General features: G+C 38.9%; 1 protein-coding gene and 1 long non-coding RNA gene across 9 annotated transcripts in view; one reads left to right on the plus strand and one right to left on the minus strand.

Annotated features, from left to right (window-relative positions):
• TRPM3 (transient receptor potential cation channel subfamily M member 3) overlaps nt 1–23,708 on the minus strand; it is a 404,943-nt gene that overhangs the window by 7,749 nt on the left and 373,486 nt on the right. For all 8 annotated transcript variants that reach the window (XM_032097560.1, XM_032097555.1, XM_032097559.1 and 5 more), the window contains 4 exons: nt 20,412–20,586; nt 10,688–10,838; nt 9,943–10,142; nt 8,661–8,793 (listed from right to left, as the gene is read on the minus strand). In XM_032097560.1, coding sequence (XP_031953451.1) covers nt 8,661–8,793; nt 9,943–10,142; nt 10,688–10,838; nt 20,412–20,586 — 659 coding nt within the window. The remainder of the gene's footprint in view (nt 1–8,660; nt 8,794–9,942; nt 10,143–10,687; nt 10,839–20,411; nt 20,587–23,708) is intronic.
• On the plus strand, nt 633–17,322 carry LOC116438577. Its single transcript, XR_004237821.1, has 4 exons — nt 633–4,471; nt 7,452–7,489; nt 15,435–15,504; nt 15,756–17,322. It is a non-coding gene; the product is annotated as an uncharacterized LOC116438577 (long non-coding RNA).

The raw sequence follows: 23,708 nt of genomic DNA on the forward strand, positions 1-23,708 counted from the left end.
TGATCAAGCCAAATACAGCCTGCAATAGGGTATGTGCTCTAAGATTCCTCCATTACTGTGATTGTGCTTTGGGTAGCCTGTGTTAATAGCTTACAGATTGAATGATGAATTTTAAAGTTATTTTTCAGATGCTATCATAATATATAAATAAAAAGTTAGATTAGAATATTAATAAGCAATAATAAGTAATAGGTAATAAGATTCAGTATTTTTAATTAAAGCACGTCGTTTCTAGACCATTGATCTGTCACATTTTAAAATATTTTCAATTTTTAGGGAATTGTGTACAAATTTATGCCAGTGGCTTTTAACCACTTCAATTTTCTGACTTCTAAAACTTGTCTTCTGAAGGATTTATAGGGAGTCTGAAAATTTTACATGATGAAATTGCCTTTAGCACAATTATTTTCTCTGTTGGTAGTGACAGGCTGGGACTTCCTCTTTCTGTTGAAGAAGTACTAAAAGCAACAAGCTCATGGAGTTATCTTTGTCTGGTAGGTTATAATTCTGGTTTTCCCCATTGCTGTAGACACTGCAAAATGATCAAAGACGCAAAAGATAACAAATGGCGTGATTTCCACACTTTTTCTTCACAGGTCTCTTACTCTATGCCAGTTAGTGCAATTCATGCTCAAATATTATTACGCACACTGTCATAGTTGATAGGCACACAAATCATTGCCAGGATTTCTGATGAGGTAAATATCATCTTCTACTACTGCTAGTTACTTTTTCAACAAGACAAGTGATTTGGAACTGACAACACTGTAACTTGCTCTTATTTGTACAGAAGGAAAGATTTTAATAAAGAATGAATATTGGACAGCATTAATGCCTTGCTACCTAGTGCTCAGAACTTTTCCTGGTAAAACACTGAAGTCTGACTACCTTGTGGTGATGAAAAACAGAACGTGCCCACACAGGAGAGGAAAGGCCAGGAAGGAGTGTGACTCGGCTCCCTACAGCAAGTCTCAAATTCCTGGGAAATACAGGCTTTTCCTGCTGAAGTCTGTGAGTTCTGAAGGCACAAGCACAACAAATGAAATGTGCCGCAGTAACTATATTGCTATCATCACTCTTCAATAGATGAATGATCAAGTAATCATTGCTAAGAAATGAACTGGTAGCTTCAAGGAATCTCATTCTACTCATTATCATTTAGACACCAGCCTGTTTCTAGTTCTACCAACTTCTCCAACAAAACAGATTAATGTTATTGCAAGCACAGGATGTAATTCCATAGTGAGAGCAGTTTATATGGGAAGCAGTTGGATTTTCACTCATGTTATTACTTATCAGAACTGCTATTTTATAAAAGCAATTATACTTCTGAAGTATTTATTAGCTAATAATTGAGTCCTTCACCCCACATTCAGATTCTACAATTGCTCCAAGATGATGAACAGATAAAACATTACAATTTTAGGGCTGACAGACATAAGGAAAAATTTTACTGGATTTTACTGGAGAATTACAGCTCAGATTACATCTGGCAAAAAACCTTTCACCCCAGCAATAGTTACCAAGAACTGGGATGAATTTGTAACATTCTTTAAAGCTAACGGGATAATCCGGTTATGGTCTTGGTGTTTTGTTGTTGTTGGTTTTGTTGTTGTTGTTGTTTTTGTTGTTGTTTTGTTTTGATTTGTGTTTTCTTTCCTGCTTCGAGACAAGTGAAATAGTTTTTAATACCAACATAGCCAGTTGGTATACGAGTAGAACTGTCCATAGTGAGATAAGTTTTGTGTCCTACATTCATGTGAGGACTACACAATGCTACTGAACACAACTAATGCATCACAAGGAGAACCTGGAATAAAACCTCACTGATACATGTTCCTGTATTTGTTCTGCCTTCCCTGAATGTGATCTAGCAGCTGCTGTCAGTGGCACAGAGCGTCAGACAAGGCAAAGTGAGACTTTTGAGTTACATGGTCTGTTTGTTGCTATGGAAGTGATGACAAATGTGATTGCATTGATAGTAGTGGAAAATTTATAGAGGAACGTAACAAGATAAGGACAGAGCAGTCTGGATTTGGAGACTGGCGGTAACCAGAGATGTGCATAGGTAACTGAAAAATACAAACATGTGTTTACACTTCATGAGACCTGACTATCTAATTTTATTCATGAAAGGAAAGCTTGAAAGATGATGGTCTCCTCCAATCCCAAAGATATTAGCTTTGTCATCCTTAGTTATATATATTGCATTTGGCAACTCCAGAATGTTTAACAAATATTTATTCTATTAGTGATATTCTCTTGCATTAATTTGATGTTCAGTTCTGTAATCATTCATCATACAGAACAGCACCATGTTCTGGGAGTGAACCTATTAGAAACATCATAAAATCACATCAGCCAAACACTGTGAACATAGAAGGATATGGTCTGGAGACATGCAGCCATATTGTGGTCCTTAAAATGTTTTAGTAAGTGAGTTTTTCTATTTCCCCATATTCTTGGGAGAATATTCTTGCACTCAGTGAATAGACAGCCAGACCTGTATTTCCTTTAGGAATAGTTTTGAATTAAAACACTATTTCAAAGTAAGAATGCCCAAGGTTTGCTTTGGATTTTTTTCTCCATGTGTATTCAGGAGCAAGTATAAACCTTTTAGCAAATCTCACAATATCCATCTATGATGTCTCCTTTGCACCTGTGCTTTTCCTTGCAGCAAGATTTATTCAATGTATTAGAAAGTGCAAAGCCATACCAACAGAATGAGAAGAGAAAAAGAGGAGGCTATGCGTAAAACATGCATCAAGGTGTGCTGCTGAAGCTCAAAAATTTCTAATAGTGGAACAAATGTGGACTTTACCAGGATAATGTTCAGTAACTCAGAACTTGGCAAAGATTTTATATTACTTGTGATATGCCTTTTTAATTACAGTTTGGGAGATTATGACTTTTGCTGGCATTCATTTTGGCTTATTTATTTTTAACCTTTGCACATCAGTTCATCAATAATTTAATTAAATAATTCTTTAATGGGAGTAAGGCACTCTTTTTAGAAGTAGACCTCTTAATCAAATGCTAGAATTAGGTTCACAAGCCTCTTTGTGGACCTATGTCCATTTCTAAGACATCATTTATATTTCAAAATCTTTTTCAGCGGCCACAAAGGCTGTTGACATGAAAGTCACTTACAGAGATACCACTGAGCTTGTGATAGGTGATGGTGGAATGCTTTTTAAAAATAAAACAGACAGCAGTTATCAAGCCTGTAACAGGGTACTTTGCCCTCTTTGACATCTTTTGGTAAGTGCTGATGCAAGCAGCCAGCCAGTTTTCCCAGGTGCAGTGGTTTTTGCAGGCTAAGGAAGTTGGGTTGTCATGGCTGCATTCCCACTGGAGCCTAAGACCAGTTAACTCTTTATGCCCACAGAGAGACGCCACCAGAGTCACAGACCTTTCCTGCTGTCATTTTTCATGTGGGGGTGGGCCTGGTAGGTCCCTTTTACCAATATAAAGCTATTTCTGTGCACTTCAGCCTGCCAGCTCTGAAATCAAGATAATAGCTATGTCATCATCCACACGGATGCTGTAAGTGTAATTGCACTGCAGATTATAAAGTGCTGTACTAATGGATACAACAGAGTACCAAAGATGACCTAATAATATCTGCTCTAACCAGCTTATCTGCTTTTCAAATACTGTTATGATGTGACTCTGCTCCTTTTGAAATCAACAAGAGATTTTGCACAGGTATGAAAAGAATTGAGACCTGTCCACATGGAACAAATGCATACTAAAGTGATTGTTTCAGCGGCTTCATGCCAGATCAAGAAAAATAGTGCAGTCTTTTTCGATCATATTATGCATGCTTTGTGCTGGTCAAGATGTAATACAGTAATTAGAAAGAAAGATTCTCCAAAAATGTGATTCTTTCACTGCAATGAAGTGAATTTGTCCAACTTTGCTTTCCTCGCAGGTCTCCAGGAGATTCACCATGCCTGCTTTGATAAATATATTCAAGGAAAACGCCTTACAGCCTTGTACTGCTTTATATTTTTCCACTTAGTCCATAACTCCCTCTGATATGTATCAGTAACCCGATGCTACTTCTACATGCCTGTGTGAGATCCCAGCTAGTGGGCTACTGTAGCAGAGCATCTCACCCCCCACAAGAGCTTATCTGTAGTTTGTTAGCCAGTCAGATAACTGAAACAGCATGAACTGTCTTGTATTGAATGATTTTGATGCCATGGGGTCAACACTAGTTGGCATCTCCCAACTGCCAATAAAAATCTTACTGTTGAAGTGAGATCTGGCAAGATAGGCTGAATTTCTGACTGACAGCCACTCACTTTGTGACTATAAAAGCCACACAAAACCTTCGCAATGCAGAAATCTTGTATACGTTTTCCTGGAAATGTGTGGAGCTTCTCCCGTGAGTAGGAGCCTACTTTGTGGTTACTCCCCAGGGGTTAAAGTGAAGGCACCTAGGTCCATTACCTTCATTTTGGTGGTAAGTTACATTCAACTCCTAATCAATACTGCTTCTTTTGCTAGCTTTAATATAGGTACCTTGATATAGTGCACTGTTTTATGCTGTAATCTACTAGGAGTTCTTTTACTCATATACTTTGGAGTAACTAATTCCGATCAAGATTTCTCATCTGTTATCTTTTGTCTGTTTAATAAATAATTCATTTAAATATAAATATACCTGATTTGCCATCATTAGAACTTGCCAGAGAAGGTGATTCCTTAAGTTTAAACTGCTGCCAAAATCTAAGGCTAAGGAAGGACTGACCTTCATTTAACCCCCTTTCTGTGAAGGAGTTTAAATACACAGTGGAGTTCTTTCTTCCCATCAGAGTCAGCAGCAGGGCTCCTTTAATAAACTTTACCTGTAGTTCCCACTCTCCCAGCAACAGCTACCCCTCTGAGTTGCTTAGTACTTGAGGTCAAGGAAAGACAAACATCAAGTGCTGTTCTACGCTTTTAATTTCTGAATGTGAAATGATCAGGTAAAGGAGGGATTCTGTCTGGTGACATCAAATCTGGAGACATCTGTGGTGTCCCGTGTTACAAGAGAAGTTAAGAGATTCTTGAACTGAAGCAGGCCCACACAATGCGAGGGTGGACTATTCCAAGGTGAGAGTATAAACAGCAGCTTGTTGCAGGTGAATCAGACAAGACACCGTGGTCCTGCCCCAGCACAGCCACTGACTGTGTAGTGAAATTGTTCACTGACACCCAGGTCAATGCATCAAGAAACAGGATCTCTTCTTGTTTTGATTTCCTGAGCCCCTAACCTGTCTCTGGGACCCATCGAGACTCGAAGCAAGACTCTGTTCCCATCTTACATTTCCCTTCCAGTGCTAGCCCCCTATTCCTTCTTCCAGGTACACTGGGCTTTGTAAGCAGGGTGTGCAGCTGCTCCTTCTCCTAACAGGACCTGGGGTACTTTGATGAACCCAGCTGCAAGTAGGAGCTGCTCAAACAAGAGGGGAGCATTATCACACATGCATAGGGGCGAGGGAAGGCAGTGACTGGTCCAGGTGCAGGTCCAGGTGCAGTTATGTCACACAGGGCTTGTCCTAGCCCTTCCCTCTTGAGCCTAACAGCATGCTCAGCTTCTTGAAAATGAAAGGTCTTTAGGAAGAACTTCACCCACATTTGTGGGGTTTTCTGGTTCAATTTTATACCACATAAAGCTGACTTAATTGGACAGATGACTAAACTGGTATCTCATGGCTTTAACATGGGTATTATACTTGGTCTATTTCTACAGGCTAACGAATGGATGTCGGAAGAGAAACTGTAGCTTTGCATCTTCTCTGCTTTCTTTGTTCTGCATCTTGTTACTTGTGCAATGTTAACTCTATAAGGAAACTCTAAAGGGCAAATCTGGATTTTACATATTTGAACGTTCCACAGGTTACAAAAAATACTTTTAGTGTTGTCATGGTTTAGGAATGGTATTCTGCAATTTAGAAACCATGCTGCCACTTCCCCTCTCCTGCTCCAACTGGAGGCACAAAAGGCAAAGATCACAGGTTGAGATAAGAACAACTTACTGGAAATAGCAATGAGATAAGAAAACAAACAGTAACAGCAACAAAATTACAACAAAAGGTGTAAAAAGAAATTATTTACAGTGAAAAGGCCCTGGTAACAAGCAATACCAGACTGTTCCATCCACCATGTTTTCTCGACCAGAAGGAATCCCTCCTCTTCAAGAAGCAAGAGTCCCTTTCCCCTGCCCCTGGCAATGACATGAGGTAGTATCAAACAACCTCAGGGTCCTCACACCCCCTGCTGGCTACTGCAAAAATTAACAAAATTAACCCTGTCCTGGCTGGAACCAATACAAGTGTTTTAGATTTAAGAGGACTTGGCCATGACTGCAGGCAAAATAACAGACCCAGGCATTCTTTTTCTGAAATGTGTTTATGTATGATACTCAGATAGCCATGACTCCTCTAGCATATTTTAAATATTCCTCAGACCTATTATAAGAACTGCATTCAGCTGGGATTTCATTGCTGAAAGCCCTATTAGTGTACTTGGGCCTGGGAGTGACCTCTGCACCCCACGGGGTCACTGCTTGTATCTCTGTTACAGAGCTGGGGCACACTAGTCTCCACATTAAACTACTGACTAAGGTAAATGGATTTTTAAAGAGCTATTTCTCTGTGAGGCTCAGGTGCTTGTCTTCATTTAGGATTCATATTCATGAACTTCATTCTGAAACAAGGTGCTTTAAGTTTTTCATCTAAATTAGAGGTAAGGGCTCTTTTCCTATAAAATAGGGCTAGCACAGAGTGAAAAGGCAGACTGTTATGTTTTCATTTTCAAGGACTTACAACACTTGCATGATGTAGGGGAGGACCCAGCTAGATTACTTCTTATTTACAGGTCTTCAAACATACCCCTTCCTTCCTTGGCCACCAAAAGAAAACCTATACTCAGAGATTTGAAGCTGCATCTATGATTTTCAGGACAGTTCTGTGGCCACTAGACTATCAGAACACAAGAAAAAAAGGTAGTCAGTTGGACCACAGACCAATTTAGCTACTGTCTTACTTTGAAGTATGTGTAATTCTTCCCCCTACATATTCTCCAGTCTCTAAATCTTTTCTGCTCAGGAACTTTATATGCTCAACACGATCTCTATGCATTTAGCAGTCCTTACGGGATTTCTCTTTCATAAGCTTGTCTACTCTTGTTTGAATGCATGTAGCCTTTTAGCTGACATCATCAGCTTCTTTTAGACCTCTCCAGCTTTCAAAATTTGTTGTGTTACACTACTTACTGCATGAAAAAAAGATCACCTATTTTTCTGTTCATTTTGAACCCAGGATCCTGATACATTTTTCTGTTGCTCCCCTATATCTTGTTCTGGGTGTGACAGCAAATAATGGATTTCTGCTCACTTTTGCCTTGCACTCATAGTTATATAGACCTCTATAATTTCATCCCTCATTTGTCTCTTCCAGACCCAGTAATGCTGGATTACTTGGCCATCCTTTATGAGGTAACCATTCCATGCCTTACCAACTTCCCTTCTAATATAGTTTTTTAAAATGTATGTTTTAGGACTGCTTTTGTTTTCAGTAATGCAGATATTTAATTGATACTGTATCTTCTAATCCTGCTCTGGGATAGATTTATTTCCAAACTAAATTAACAGCATGTTTCCTCGCCTACAGAAAACATAGTTTAGGCATAGCTGAATCAGGGGCAGTGCTGGAAGACTATGTATAAGGAGAAGAGTGTTACATCTGTGTAAATGATGAAAATGACAACTTGCCTGACTTCTGTCATCCAAATTAAAATGGAGTTTTCAGGGATTGGAGTATTCACTGGTTCATAAATTTTATAAATATCTGACAGGATATTACCCTAAAATATTTATTGGCAAAACTGCTATGAATCAAACACAAACTCTGTCCTCTAAAAATGAGCTCAGCAGTTTTCCATGAAAGCATGTGAGCACCACAGCAGATCAATAGACCTAGAAATTTTTAGGACTGGTGAATTTGAAGACTGGCAACTTCCACTTAATTACTGTATTGCTCTTTTCCTCTGCACATTGCTGTAGGTGAAATGTCTTGTTCCATTTAAAATCCATGTCGCCATCGGTCCCAATGAAACTAGCTTACCTAGCCAGGCTGTCCTGAAACAAGGCTTGCTCCCTATCTGAATGGCTCACAGATAAACCCTAAAGTCATGGTTTTCATTGAGGAACTCTAATTTACTCTTCCATTTTGTTCTGACACCTTGTGCCCTAAAGTTCTGCTTTAGGAACTGAAGTGTAAGCATAATTGGTGCCTCTCACTGCATCGGTTATATTTTATTACAATTGGATAAAAGGTCCCTTTACAAAACTTATCATACAATGATTTGGGTTGGAAGGTACCATAAAGATCATTTAGTTCTAGCCTTCCTGCCGTGGGAAGGGACACCTTCCCCTAGACCAGGTTCCTCAGAGCCACATCCAGCTTGGCCTTGAACACATTAACTTCAGAAAAAAAAACCCAGAAAAAGAGAAAATAAACTCATCACATTTTATCACTTTATTTTTAAATTAAGACTTACCAAAACTACTTCATTTCCCTTTTCAAAGAAAAAAAAAAAGGAAGAGTGAGACTGGTGACAGAAACACATTTCCAGATCAACTTATGAGAACAAACAAAAAAGTGCACCTTTCTGAAGTGACACGGATTCTTTCATCATTGGAGGAATTGAATCTGTCATCCTTTTCTCTGAAATACTCTTCTATGCACTGCTCTTCAAAGTCATGGACCTTTTTTAATTCATCCTCAGTTATGAAAAGTTCTGTGGGAAAAAATTGAGAAATATGAATTTGGCAAATATTAACATGTGAAATTAACTACTCTTATTTGTGAAATTCATGGACTAAACTTTCAAAAGAAAGCTTCAAATTTATCTGGCATTTTGATATGAAAGCAGATAGATGCTGCTAATTACGGAATTAGTGGCTTTAGTTATATATGATTCTGGAGATAGAAGCAGTTAAGCAGGCAAATGCTGAGCAAACGTGAATATGTTTTGATTACATGAGATCTAAACACAGCTGCTGGTCAGGTCGTGGACAGATGGTGGTAGCCAAAGCCCACCTGTAACCTAACAGATATGTAATGAGATTAGCAGACTACTAGGAAAGAGCCTGGGAGTAGAGGGGTCTGTCTGACGTGGCAAGAACTGACATCTGCCAGCAGCAGTGTGATGGGAGTGGGAGGAGAGCCATCTGGTTGCATCTCCAGTGCCACACGTGACTCCTGCTCCCTCCTCACAGAGAAATGGGCTGTGGCATGGGCTAATGCTGGGAAGAGTTGCACATCCCTTAGCTCTGGCATGTACATTGGGCAAGGTAGAGATATTCTGCCTTGAAGAATTAGATGGAGAAGAGGAAAGTGTTATCAAAATAATCTGGCAGGTTTTCCATCATGGTTATGGGACTTCATTTAAAGCATGTTGAGAAACCACTTCTCCAATCTGAGTCAGAGTCAAGGAGAGAATGTGTATACAAAATCGCTTTGCACCATCTCGCAGCTCGTCTAGGCAAAATGTGTGCTCAGGGGAAGTATGTGCTGTTTGCTCAAAAAGTAGGAATGCTCTCTCTGTATTTTCAAAAATAAAGCTGGAAGTGTGATGGAGTGAGACAAATTCCAGCAACAACTGACCCCTAGTAACAGCAAAACAAACATTTTGCTTTGAAGGAACAAACTGGGCAACAACCCCAAAGAATTTCCAGAAAAACCCAGCCTCCTTAACATTCCAAAGAGAATGAAGGGTTGGGAAAATCAGGTAAAACTAACTTATTCAGGTACGGTTTTTGAAGGTAAAAGTTGTTGTTTTGCTGGGAAGGCTATCAAGGTGCTGGACTTTGACTTCATGCATGTCAAACACTAGCCATTATGAAAGGCACTGGAAAATCCCCTCTGTGCATTATCTAAGTCTTACTCAATCCATAGTCTCTCTCATCTGGGTCACTTTCATGCTTCTTCCATCTGCAGCAGAGGTGTTGAAATATCATCGTCATGTGGCTGAAAATGATCAGAGGTGGTGGTAGAACAGGTCTTTCGTGGAACGTCATGATAAGCTGGTACCTTTGAAATTTCCAAACTTGGTTCGATATAGATTTGACTTCGAAAAATGTGTTGCTAGAAGGCAAGAAGAGGAAAATGACACCAGACTGAAAATGGTTTTGGGTACTTTGCGCCAAAGATGATATGACAACATCATAACTAGATACATTTCAATAATATTGGCAAATGTTTCCTTGTCACAAAAACAGGAAGCAGAACAAAAGAGTAAGTTTGTGTTTGGGCAAAGCAGAGTGGTAATCAGCCTTTTTGAAGTACCTTATGACTGCGTGTGTCTGTGCTGTACAACCCCCAAGTCTTAAAACAACCCACTGAGATGGGGAAGTATTTTTACTCTTGTTTTCCGTGTTGAGAGTGAATGATGCCATAACGGATCTTTTTTTGGCTTCTTTGCCTTGGTTCCCATTAGGTGTCTGTCCTTGGAAATGAGCACAGTGTGAAAAACTTGGCATTTCCCTCGTTTCCTGGGACAAGCCTACTTTCCCTCTCCCCCTTACATCCTTGGAATATATTTCCCAGCCAAAGCCAAAGCTCAGCAGTCTTCATAGGCTGTGAACAATGTGCACCCTCCCCAAGTCTATACTTTGCAATGTTTCACTCACTTGAAAACTGCAATGAGGAGATTCACCAAAAGAATGTTTGCTACCAAGAGGTAACAGGCCATGATGGCAGGAACGATCCATGCTCCTGTTTTGCAGGGAGGTAGCTGGATTATTTTGCCATCTTCTCTGGTTTCATTTTGACCACAAGGTGCTGGGAACAAAATTTGAAAACAAAAAAATGCAAAATGGGAATGAATCTTATTTTTTCAGTAGTTTTTGCAGAAATATTAAATATTTATAACATCCTGCCTGCCAAGGCAATATCTTCCAAATAACAATGGCATTGACATTCCCCCTCCCAGGAGTTTATGCTTGGAATCACAGATTTTGCAGGCTGCAGTTCTTGTTATTGTGTGTTATGTGCCATGGGTATCAAGATATTTCCCTCAAAAATTGCAGGAGACATGCCTGGTGTGAGTAAGCTGCCTGTCTGCATACATAATACAAAATACCATGGTACTCTTGTGGTAATTAGTGGCTGTGCAAATGAAGTTATTGAAATGTTTAATCCTACAAGAAAGCTTGCATATTATTTCTTTAATGGTGAAAACCTGTTCTTTTTTTATTGATTGAGAGGGATGTGATAAAAACGGAAAAGGAAGTCCATGAAAGTAAATTGCTGAGCACTGCACTGTCTCAAGCCCCTCTAGGACATACTCATAATGACTTTCTGCTGTTAAGGACTCTTGACTGCATGCCTAGAAACAGTGGGGGAGATTATCAAGTCTTTACTGTACCAGGTAAAGGGACATGTATGCAGCAGAGACACCACCTGTTTCTTTCGCAAATGCATCAGAATCACAATGTTCTCAGTATTAATGTTGTAGAACTGAAGCAAGGGGAGAGAAAACATGGTGAAATAGTTTTCCCTGCTTGTGTTTTAACATGCCTTCAGGTGCAGTGATGGGTAATCTGCATTTATAAGCATGGGTTCAGTTTATGTCTTTCTAGCCTCAGTACTACTGGTTCTATGTATCTTCATAATTAGCTCTTCAAGAAAATAATGGAAGCAAGCAGCTTACATATACAAATCATCTTAGTAAATTTTGCACAGCACTACAGCTAGCTTCCCCCCATCTCCATCAAAAAGAAGGTTAAATGAGGAATTTCTAAAGTGCTCAGCACTGTCTCAGTTCCTACTGATATCAATGGGGGTTTTCTACTGATTTCATGGAAAACAAAGTTTGCTGATGCCATACATAAAATTTTATTGTGTGGCAACAAATCCGTATTTCCAGTACCACCCATTGCATCTTCTCAAGAAAGTCCTTCTGAACTTGGTTCACTGAGCCTGAAATTCAATTGTGGATGTCTGTTCTGGCAATCATATTACATTATGTGTGATTTTGGTACTTTGTGGGCACTGCACATAGATCCTACCTACTACATGCAGAAATATTGTGACCATATGGGATACAGGACTACATGACCCCTCCAAAAACTTTCAACTCACCAAAAAAAAAAAAAAAAAATTACCAAGTCAAATACAAGCAACACTGCTTTTTTACCAGCAACTCCATTGTTTCTGGACACATAGTGTCACCAGTCCTTCCTATTTACAAAAACACATTTTATTACTGGAACAGGCTGAGAATATGCAGTTCTTTGTTTCTCAGTAAGCATCACTTTGCAGATCATTTTGAGGTGGTGCTAATTTCCACACTGGTCCAAGCAGCAGTTTCATGTAGACATTCAAAACACCGTCAGTGCACTGCTGTGAGTGTGCAGCTCTGTGCCCTCAGCCTTCACGCAGCAGAAACTGGACTGTTCAATACCTCTTGCTACCAGCACTCAATCTGGGACTTACATCTCTGTTTGTGTGGAAACATTAGCTTGCTCATATATTGAGTCAGATCTACAAAGTCCAATACAGCACAGAACCAAAACCCATAATGATTTCACCAGTGATGGAACAATCACAGTATCATTTGATGAAACCTGTTGTCCTTTTTTGTGCTGAAAACAGAAGAAATAATATATTTTGAAGTAATAAGAAAATTTTGAAAAGCATTTTTCAAACCTTAGACCAATGTGATCAAAAACTCAGCTCCAATTCTGGTTCCAATTCTATTATCCATTTTTTTTTCCCTAAAAAACCATAGAATTTAATCTGGAAAAAAAAAATTAGCTAAGAAGACAAAAAATATTTCTCCAGCTCTACTTGCTTACAACTGGGTAATCTCTGTTGGTTTATGCCACCCAGTGATGGCCAAATAAGATTTCCTACACAGAAATGATCTATTCTATATACCCGTTGTGGTTCAGCTTGTCCTGAAGCTTTGCAGAAGTTTTTCTCTTTTGAATGTTCTGTTGTGGGTACAGTTTTTAAATAACATGGGAATACTCAATTCTTGCTTTACTTATGGAGAGCTAAGCCACCACTTAATTGTCACATCTTCAGCTGCATAAGAAAATGTATGACCTGTGTCCAAAATGCAGAAGTCATTCCACGGCACATCATTGAACATCTTTCATCTTTAAACTATGACATTAATTTTCCAATATTCTCCCCTCCCCCCCCAGTTAATTAAGGGCATTTTAGAACAATTACTCTGAGGAAACAAGAAAGAGAAATTTGAGAAATTAGAATTCTGTTTGTAAGCTGAGAGAAGATTTGGCTATGGGACAGTTGGCCACCCCACCTGAGTACGCAGAGTCCCAAGCACTCCTGTCTCCTTGGTACAGTAACCTGGGGTATCTCACTTCCCACTTCCCACTCCATCCGCACATTCACCTGCGCGGCTGCCAGCACGGCTGCAGGGCTCAGGGTTCAGACCACAGCACCTGATTCCATCAGCAGGTTCACTGACGAGCGGAGCAGAACGCTGCATGATCGTGGTTCTTACTCAGCACGAGTCTCGTTACCCACCCCTGCGCTGCCTTTTCTGGAGCCTCACTCCAAGCAGGGCTCTGCGGTGCCGGGTGCCTGTTTGATCGGCGCCGGTGTCCCACTGCTCCACGCTGGTAATGCTAGGCTTCCATAAAGCCAGAGTTTCCACGTGCTGTGCCTCGCCCCTGAGGAATCTGCACTGCCTTTCATGTGTAACATGAAACGTGTTCATTTGAACATTTTAATTATTTTTGGAGAAATGAAGTAATTTTTGTAATACTTGCAGTAATATATTGTAATATATTTCCAAGCACAATATTAACATGTATGCAAACTTGACTCATCTGTTTTACATTATAGCCTTGCTTTAACACAAGCCACAGAATACTTAATTCTAGTGAAATGCTTTACTGAAGAAAATTCTGTTAACATAACGACATGCCAATCTCAGGTAGCTGAAAAACCCAACCACTCTGATACCTGCAGGCCATTGGATAAAGTCCAGACATTATGTCCTGAACTTAGGCTTTAGAAAATAGTAAATGATTGGAGTTTTAACTTCAATTATACAAATTAACCTCATTCAGCTTTCAAACATTGCATCCTGACACCTGTAAATGTATTGACTTTTTGCATCCCTTGTTTCCTTTTTCACAATCTCTTTCCATGCTTATTTTTCCTTCCTGACTCTGACTTACAGTTTCCTGCTGGGCCTTTCCTGCTGGGCCTTTCCTGCTACATACCTAACCCTTCCTCTTTCCTGTCCAGGAAACAGTTGTAAAAAACCAGTAATTCAACCCTCTGTGGGTTTCAGGCCTGAAGTGGAGACAGAGCTCAGGAAGAATTAGTTTCCTTGCTGTAATTACTGTAATGACATGGGCACTGCTCACTTTTACTTTGCATTGGGCGGAGGGCTTGGCAAAGGATGCTTGCAAGTTTCTGTGTCATGACTCTTCCCCCAGCTGCATCCTTCCAAAGCAGGTGTGGGAAATAATGAAGAGACCAAAGTGCATAATTGAACAGCTCTGTCACTGAATAGCTTTTTGCCTTTGATGAAAACTTCTCACATAAAAATGGATAGCACTTTTACAATACAAGCTGATTTGTTTAAAATCAGAAGAAACTGAGGAATGTTTTCCTACACTCACAGCTCTAAATAAAGTAGAAACAAATAAGTGTAACCAAATAACAAACAATTAAAAAAAAAATCTGGATATTTTTAATGCTTTCATCACCTTATTTATGAGTATATACGCACCTTCCAATTTTGACCCACAATGAACCCAAAGGATGTGAAAGTGTTTTAAAATTTTAAAATCAAATGTCTAAGCAACCTTACCAGCTTACCAGGCTGATAAATATCCCCCTCCCCCCCCAAATATTAAGTGGCCTTTGCTAGAATTCTTCACGTCTTCACTGATGGGGAAAATACTGAAATCTGTGAACTACAAATTTCAGAGGATTGCTCTGTTCATCAGTAGAAACATCCAGGGAGTTGAATAATATCTCATTACTTCAAGAAAGTTTCTTTAACTACACCATCCTGATGTTACACGTTGCTTCTTGCCCCAGGCCACATTAAAAGTGACTTTGAACGGTCTCTTCAATCTGCTGCTATTTTAATAATAATTTATAGTAAATCCCTGCATTTTTCTTGTTTACTCTAGTGCTTTCGTCCTTCTCCTACTCTCCTCCTCCCCCCATTAAAAATAGCCAACCAAAGAGAATCCAAGTTACAACATCAGGAGTGCTCGTTAGGGGAATACTGCTACAATCTAGGCCAGAGAGACTTTCAAAATTGTTTGTAGTCCATGCAAAAATCTTATCCACTACTTTTGTCTAACAATGTTAAAAGTATTGCCACAGGTTTGATTTATTCTATTTTGTACAGAGCTGCTATGTTTGTTCTGATTCCAGAATGTGCCATGCAAATGATGGGCCTCGTAGGAAGCTCCTATCAAGTCATGAAAAGCATGAAATGAGTTAAGTATGTAATTTTCATTTATACTAAGAAATTTTCAAGAATCATAAAAATTAAACAAATCTAAAAGATTATGAAATTTAAGGAATTTTTAAAAAGCCTTTTGTAGTAATTATAATTTCCTCTGAAGTTCATTGAACAGTTAAAACCTGTGTATAACTGTCTCTCATCTTCTGAAACAATTGCATTCTGGTTACTTGATATTCCTCCAATACAAGTGAAAGAGAAGGAGGCCCCATCTTTTTCTCTTAAACTAGGTACATTTTTCCAATAAGGAGTAAACACAAGAAACAAACACAACTCAGACTGATCTTCAGATTCCAGATGGCACGTGAAGTACTGTCAGCTGGTAAGAAAATCCAGGTGGAAATCCAACCTGTGAGACACCAGGAAAATCTGAAAAACTTCTCAAACCAAAAAAACCCAAAGCCATGTTGACTAACAGCAGGTTCAGTTGCTTTGCCTTCTGAATACAGGAAAATGTGAGCTCTGATGTTCATCTTCTACAGATGACTGCTGTTTTCCAAGTTGGCATTTATTTCCTCTACCTACATGTTTTTTTACCAAGCAAGCTCACCTTTCTTCTTCAGTATTTTTTATATCCTTCTGTATCCATAGTATTCTGGAGAGATGGATAGTTTTGTAAGGTGAAAACAAAGTTCTTCACATGTGAAAACTGTGTTATGGATTTTTCTGGCTAAAACTGCCAGCACAAGTGCCAAAGTGAGGTGAATTGAGGGAGAGATTTTACAATGTTTGTGGGAAATCCACTTCTGGACAGGCATTCACTAAAGCAGTTACATGGCTGGCTGCTTCCCCATGGATCCCATTGGGCATCACAAGGCTCAGATGGATTAGGAAAGACAGCCTAACAGCGAGACAGTTGCATGTGCCACCACCAGCTCCCTGATTCAGATTCTCCTTCCTCCCCCAGCTATCAGTGGATAATAATATATCTTTACTTAACTACATAATTGATATCAGTCTAATTTTTTTCAATTTATCAAGCTCTTATTATTATTCCTTTCCTGAAATATATTAATTTTTCATTTCCTGACCTTTAAATAATTCATAAATTTGATTAGCTTACTGCCTGCTTTCAGTTCTCCGGTTTAGGCCTTTATCTGAATCCCAAGAGTTGCTAGCTGGTGTTTTCTAGGCCCAAGTCAAAACTCAGCAGCCCAAAGTAGTTTCAGTCATTACTGATGTTTCACTTGGACTAATATTTTGACTGGTTCCACTTTTCCATTAAGTAGCTTGACTATTCCTTGATCTTTACATACTTCCAAAGACTGTTTCATGTAATTGCTAAAACTTCCTGAGTAGACAACATGGTATGTGTAACCTTCTGTCAGTGCCAGATCAGCTAAAAGGAATTAGCCGAATAGCTGGATTTAGTTGTGGGAGCAATATGGTCCAATAAATCGCAATTGCACCTCCTTTGTTTATAGATCATACTCTACTCATTTCCTGCTCAAAGACCTAGAGGAAGACCATTATGGTTGCACTGTGATAGTAAAGTTTGTCTTTTCTAGTCCCCCATTCCCCGAGGCCATATGGAGCTGGGCTGTGGACTTAATGGATAGCTAGGACTGAAAGAGCACCAGGAACTCAGGATCTCTCCATTGCTAGCAGCAGTCACTCTTCCACGTGTTACTGTCTGTGGCTCCTCCCCCAGCATATTTTAGGCATATTCAGAGGTTCTTACTTCTCACACTGTCTTCTCCATCCAAGAATTACTGAAGCTGGCCATTCTAGTTCTGCATCTTTTTATATGAAGCACCTGCTTAATATGACAAGATTTTTAGATTTTTTAGTTGTCATATTGTGATGAACTGTCAGTCTCAGAGGAGCTACTTAGAGACTGTTTTTGCTGGTTTTGTTGACTTTACCCGAAAACTTGAACACAGAGCTAAAAGATTTACTCTCCTTCCCCCCCACCTTTACAACTGATTCTTAGTCAGAAATTTGTAGGTATATAGTATTTGTGGACATTACTGACAATAAGTACCACCACTGAATAATGTATTCATAATCCCAGAAGTGAGGATATAATCTGTCCTCACTTTTGAGTTGAAGATGAGATCACATACCAACAGAACACTAACACATACTCCAGATAACATGTTTTCCATTAAAAAATGATATGAATACAGAAATTATGGGTAAAAAATATAAATACATATGACACACTCTTTTAGAGCAAGGCATTTAGCAGTATGTTGAAATAAAAATGAGAGTAGACCCACTGGATGAATAGGCTGCCAGCTGATGAGGTGGATCCAGACATTGTATCTGGTCAGCCTTTATGGCATGCTTCACAAATAAAATATAAATAATTAATTAAATAGATAAAAATAATTTTTCAAAAATAAAGTAAATTAGAAATGTTAGAGTAGCACACATTTTTGTACATTTCTCAGATACCAGGATGTTTTCCAGGAAAGTGGCTCAAATCAACATGCCTCTCCATGATCAGCACTTTTACTGAAACCCAAACTTGCTTATACTGTAGCAATATTAAACACCAAAATACAAACAAAATTCACAAAGCAACCCTTTTGTTTTGTTAAAATAATACTGATTAAAAAATAATATGCTCTAAGCCACAGAGTTAAATTTCAGTTTAGATGTAGCATAACAATTTAAGAACACGCTTATCTTATTTGAGAAAGTACAAACACTGTAGCACTCTAACATGAGTACAGTGGCTGATTTAGCTTAGAACAACATGGAAAATATAAATAACAGCAAATTTTTAAATACTGAAAAAGTGTGAGTATACCAGTAAAACCTTCTGGGTGTCCATTGGGTCATTTTGATTGTGTTAACATCATCACCAACCATTGCTCATGCTCCCAGTCTATTCCACAGGTAACATTTTTGAGACAACTGAGCATCAGACAGACATGACATACTGTACACATTTTGTGCTGGAAGAGTGGCAGATACTAATTCCCTGCATCATCTGCCTCTCAGGAAGGAGGAAGTAGGTGCTGCTTTTCATTTTGACATCATCACTTTTGCTGCAACTCCAAGTTTCCTTGACACAGGTAGAAAAACAACATGTCTATATTTAAAAGCTGGAGTTGAAGCCGCCAGGAAGTTTGCTTTCTCTAAGTTTTAGAAGTAATTACTCTGCATCTTTTTTCATGGTTTAAATGTTGTGCATCTGAATAACACATAAGACTAATCTCAAATCCTCATGCAAGGATGTGCAGCCTGCAACCCAGTTTTCATACTTAAATACCATGCTTCATTCAAGGACCCTTCAGTTTCTTAAGGTTCCGGGTTCTAAACTGTAATCAGCCCTTCAATAAAAAAAACCAAAACAAGAACACTTTATTCAGCCAATTTCCACGTTCGTTGCACTATGGTAGTTACTTAGTACAATATCAATAAATGGCCACTTGTAGAGGGACAGACAGAATTCTGCTTGTAGAAGGAAGTCATAGGTTAATGACACAAAAATTTATCTCTCTAATATGCTTTCGGAGCATGATGAAGTTTTATATCCCCAACTATTATGCCTTTGGAATTAATGAATTTTTAAAAATAAAAGAAAAGGGAAAATGATAAAAATGAGGGAATTGGGTAAAAAGTGAAACATAGTGACAAATTTTGTCATTATAGATACTTGCTTACTTCCTTGCATGCCATGCTGCCTCTGAAAACCAAGTAGGGGAGTAAAGATAAAAAGGAGGCTTCATCTGTATGCACAATAACATTCAGTGCTAGCCAGGAAAAAGAACATGAAACTGCTGAAATATCTGCCATGGGATACATATACATCTATCCATCTGCAACTATATTCAATTGGGGATATTATTTGTCATATAGATACATTTACTACTTTTAACCAGCTCAGCAAAAAGAAACATCTTTTTTTCATTCAAAGTTCATCAATACCAAACAAGAAACAAATAAATTTTGAAAATACTGCCCTTTCCTAAAATGGTACATAGAATAAAATACAATGTCCTAAACAGAGCTTTAATAGAAGCCATCTGCCACTGGAAAAGGTCCTGACTTCCAAATGCTGCCAAGACTCACACACAATTAAGTAGGAATGATGAACATCAGCTACATGACAGTATTTGCAAAAGATAACATTGTGGTTCTTAGTTTGGTCATCTACTGCATAATTTCTCATGACGCCCTCTCTCATTTGGTGGTAATGCAACGAGTGGCACCAGAAGATTTACTAAACAGAATCTAAACAGAAAACCAGCACTTTCCTGATCACCTACCCGATGAATCCTGAGGAGGTAATATATTTAAATACTGGCTCTTTTCCTGTTTGCATTGGTGTGAGCACAGTCTTGCCTTCTAATAATAAATGCAATAATATTCTAATAATGGATCTAATTATTAGACCCAAAGAATTGCATCACAGGGTCTAGCTTAAAGGTGGCACTGAGAAGGTAACAGAGAAAAGAAAACTCATCAGATTAGATCCTCATGAAGGACAGGTGCTGAAAGGTCTAATCCTCAATTATTAGACATGATGTTCAATATGAAGTTGGATAAAAAGTATTTAAGTCTAAAATTAAACCAAGGGATGAGAAAAAAAGAAGTGACTTTTTGTATCCCAGGTATACCCCCAAATTCATGCTGGATACCTGGAAGGAGATTCCTGTTACCAAGCTGGTAAAAAGGACACATTTATAATCTTCTTTATATGCAAGATAATGTAGCATTACAGATTTCCAGTTAAAAGGGATGTCAGAAGCATGTTGTGAAACTGACACCCCAATATTAGCTGAAAAAATATTTTTGCAACCATTCTCTGTGTTGAAGAAGTTCCTCTATCTGGAGCCATTTATTGAGCAAACACACATGATCTAATAGGACATCATCTGATCAAAGCTGGGTACCTGACTTTGGAGTATGAGAATCATAAACTTGCTTACGGTCTATCTGGTCTGCAAACACTTCCCCATAGATCATCCAGTAAGGCATGTAAAAAATGTTTTTCGCCAGCTTCCATGAAGGCTCCTCATTGGGGAAAAGAATTGCCTGTCTTGCCACACCAAAGCTCATCAGAACCACCAACATGATGATGACAAAGTACATCATGTCTATCATCTGAATGTAATGAGAAAGAGAGAGAGAAAGGACAAGAATTAGAGGAACTTATTTGTCCATATTCTAATTACTATATGCTGCAAAAAAAAAAAAAATATCTGTGAATCTTAGAAACAGAATTTTTAAAAACAAATTTTGAAAAGCCATTCTTGTTTACACATAAAAAAAATATTTTTCAAAGAAGTGAAGTGGTATTATTATGTCCTTGGTTTTACCCAGTGTCGCTTTTAAGAACAATTCAAATGTTATGAATAGGCTTGAAAATACAAAGTACCATCTGTTCACACCAGTTGCCTCAACAAGAATATAGGTTCACTGGAATCAGCAGCCTGGTCTGGGCAAGGGTCGTGAGATGATGTATTGTTTATAGGCACCAAGTGGCAACTGTACCTAAGCAAAAGGACTGACATGGATAATTTTATTCACTGGTACTCATAGTCTTAGAGCAAAGGGAGCCGCAACTAACATACGGAGGAACGGGTGGCAGAACAGCCTGTTACTGCAACATAAGGGACACCATGGTGGCAACCAGTGAGAAAGGAAAGCTGTGATACTGCCTGGGCTAAAAATCTGCTTGGTGGGGGAGTCTGACAAATGCCATATTAACAAAACCCAATCAGATAACAGACAGTGAGCTCTGTTCTCCTCCACTGTTGAGGGCCTCATTAGCACATGCCCAAGATTAACTAGTGCTTGCAAACAGTATCCACCCATTCAAAATGTTCCTGAAAAAAGTGGGACAGCAATCCTACAAGATGCTGAATAGAGTCCGAAGATTAGAAGAAACCCTGTTCTAGAAAAGGCCCTCAAGGGAGCAGAACAATGGGCATCAGGCAGCTACAGCAGAGATGCTTTACAAACCAAAGTGAATGTGAAAAAAAATTGGGAATCCTGTAAAGTCCCTGGTAAGATCCCTTTAAAACTTTTACTTAAAGACTTGCCAGGTCTTTAGAATTGTTACAACTGAGCTGTTTTTCATAGTTCTGGACATAACTTTTGTCTCTAGACAAAACTCAACTTACAAATCCTCTAAACCTTATGAGTTTTATTCCCTCCAGTCTCTGCATTTTCTGGCTCAGCTGAATTCAGCCTTCCTTGCAAGAGAGCCATGAAACCAACCTGCACCTCAGCTGGTGGCCTTATGGCTCCATGGGGGACCTGCTGCAGCCCAAGGGCAGTGCTGCTCATGACAAGAGCTGATGGAAGAGGGACCCACTTGCAGCAGATGGATCTGGCACTGCTGCAGGGGTTGTTCAATTTTAAAGCAACCTGAGGTCAAAGTAACACTGGGGAAATATGTAACAGAGGAAAGAGTGTTACAGGTAGCAAAGAGGAAAAGGTATGCTCATGTTTAGAGAGAGAAGCTGCAGGAGAAAAGCACCAGCAGAGCAGGGGTCAGGTAAGAGAGAATCAGGAAGGTGGAAAGAAGGAACCGAGAACAAGTGAAAAAAAAGCAGGAGAATACAGAAGTCTTGAGGTCCATAAAAAATGCAGTAAAGAAAGAAAAAACCTTGGGGACACAAGAGAGGAAAAGAAATGTTTTAAATAATTAAAACCCAGCAAAGTCAATCATCAACATTCCTATTTAATTCAGGGCATTAATTTCTCAAAAAAATATCCCTTCATGAAGACAAATTCCAGATTATTGTACTTCAGAAAGCATCCTGAAATGGGAAAACTGCATAAGCATATTTAGTTCTTACTGCTTTCAGGGAACAAAGCATAAGGTGAAACCTGATTCCTCCTTTCTTGTCTAATCAAACTTTGTTTCAGATAGCAATACATAACTTGATATGATGTAATGTAATAACTCTTTTAAAATGTCACACAAACAAGTAAGTATAATGAGCATTTTGAGGCAAGTTAAGGCAATTTCTTAAATGTTTCAAGGGTTTTTGACCAGGAAGCCCACAGGTTTGACCTCATTTTGCAAGAAATAAAATTTTCAGTGCTGTTCTCTATTCAAGACGCATATTAGCTTTTCCCTCCTTCAGTTGGGTATCTTCTAAACTCAGTAACTTGTCTGAAATACAATGAAATATATGGGCAAGTTTCCACTGACTTTAACGAGAATTGTATCAGGTCCTTTGGCCTGTGGTGTCAAATTACACTCGATATTTTAGCAGGGCAATGGCCATTTCAATCATTCTGAAGAACTCATCAGTCACCTGTGTAAAAAAGTGATAAAACACAGTATTTTTTTTGGTACAATTTTATGAAGAAGTTGGCTGTATTTCAACTTCTGTATTTGCAGAAAGGCTAAGAAAATGTAGATATTTCCACACATTAAAGGAAATGATATACCTCTGACTCTCCTGACATTCCACAGTAATTTCATTTCATTCCTGAATAGAAGGAAATTAAATCTATCACTGGGCAGAAATCAGAAAAGCACAAGCATATTCTGTTACTGAAATCAGTAGATAATAATAAGCTTGGCCATTCAGTTTCCTCCTTGTATCTTCATCTTTGCTTTAGCCTATTGCTTTTAAACCACTTGAACCCATTCCTGCCCCTTGCTTAATTTCACTTGCATATTTGTTCGGAGTGGCCAGAGGTAAAACTTATTACAGCTGTTTTGTTGACTGCAGAGTAGAGGCAGGTGAAGAGAAAGTTCATCAACACTGGAAAGAGAGAAAAAGTCATCCTTTTCCTCCTGAGTCTAAAACTTATGATAGAAGCTCAAGAAAAAGTCTCAGGCATTAAATATGCCTGATCCTCTGTTGAGGACCTCAGTAGTTGTGATGTGCTTACTCTGTCGATGTCCTGCACAGTGCTGAACTGAACTTTCAACACCACTTGGAAGACAGAACACTAGGAGGTAGAGAGACGTGATTTAAACAAAATTATACATGAGAGCCCATGGAGCAGCCTGGAGCCAGCAGGTGCAGCTACCAGGGAGTGCATGAGTTGGACATTGAACAAGAGAGTAAGCTGGTCAGAAAATAGATGTGAGAGGCTGATGTGTGTAACTCAAACTGGTTGTGCACTGCATGGTGGGCAAAAGGGATGTGTCAGAGTGGCTTAAGTGCGTGGAAAGTTGGGCAAACTATGAAAACCAAGTAACAGGAAGGCATAAAACAGAATAATTTGCCTCCTTTAACAGTCACCCAGGGCTTCAG

The sequence above is a fragment of the Corvus moneduloides genome, chromosome Z, assembly GCF_009650955.1.
Source record: "Corvus moneduloides isolate bCorMon1 chromosome Z, bCorMon1.pri, whole genome shotgun sequence".
Lineage (NCBI taxonomy): Eukaryota > Metazoa > Chordata > Aves > Passeriformes > Corvidae > Corvus > Corvus moneduloides.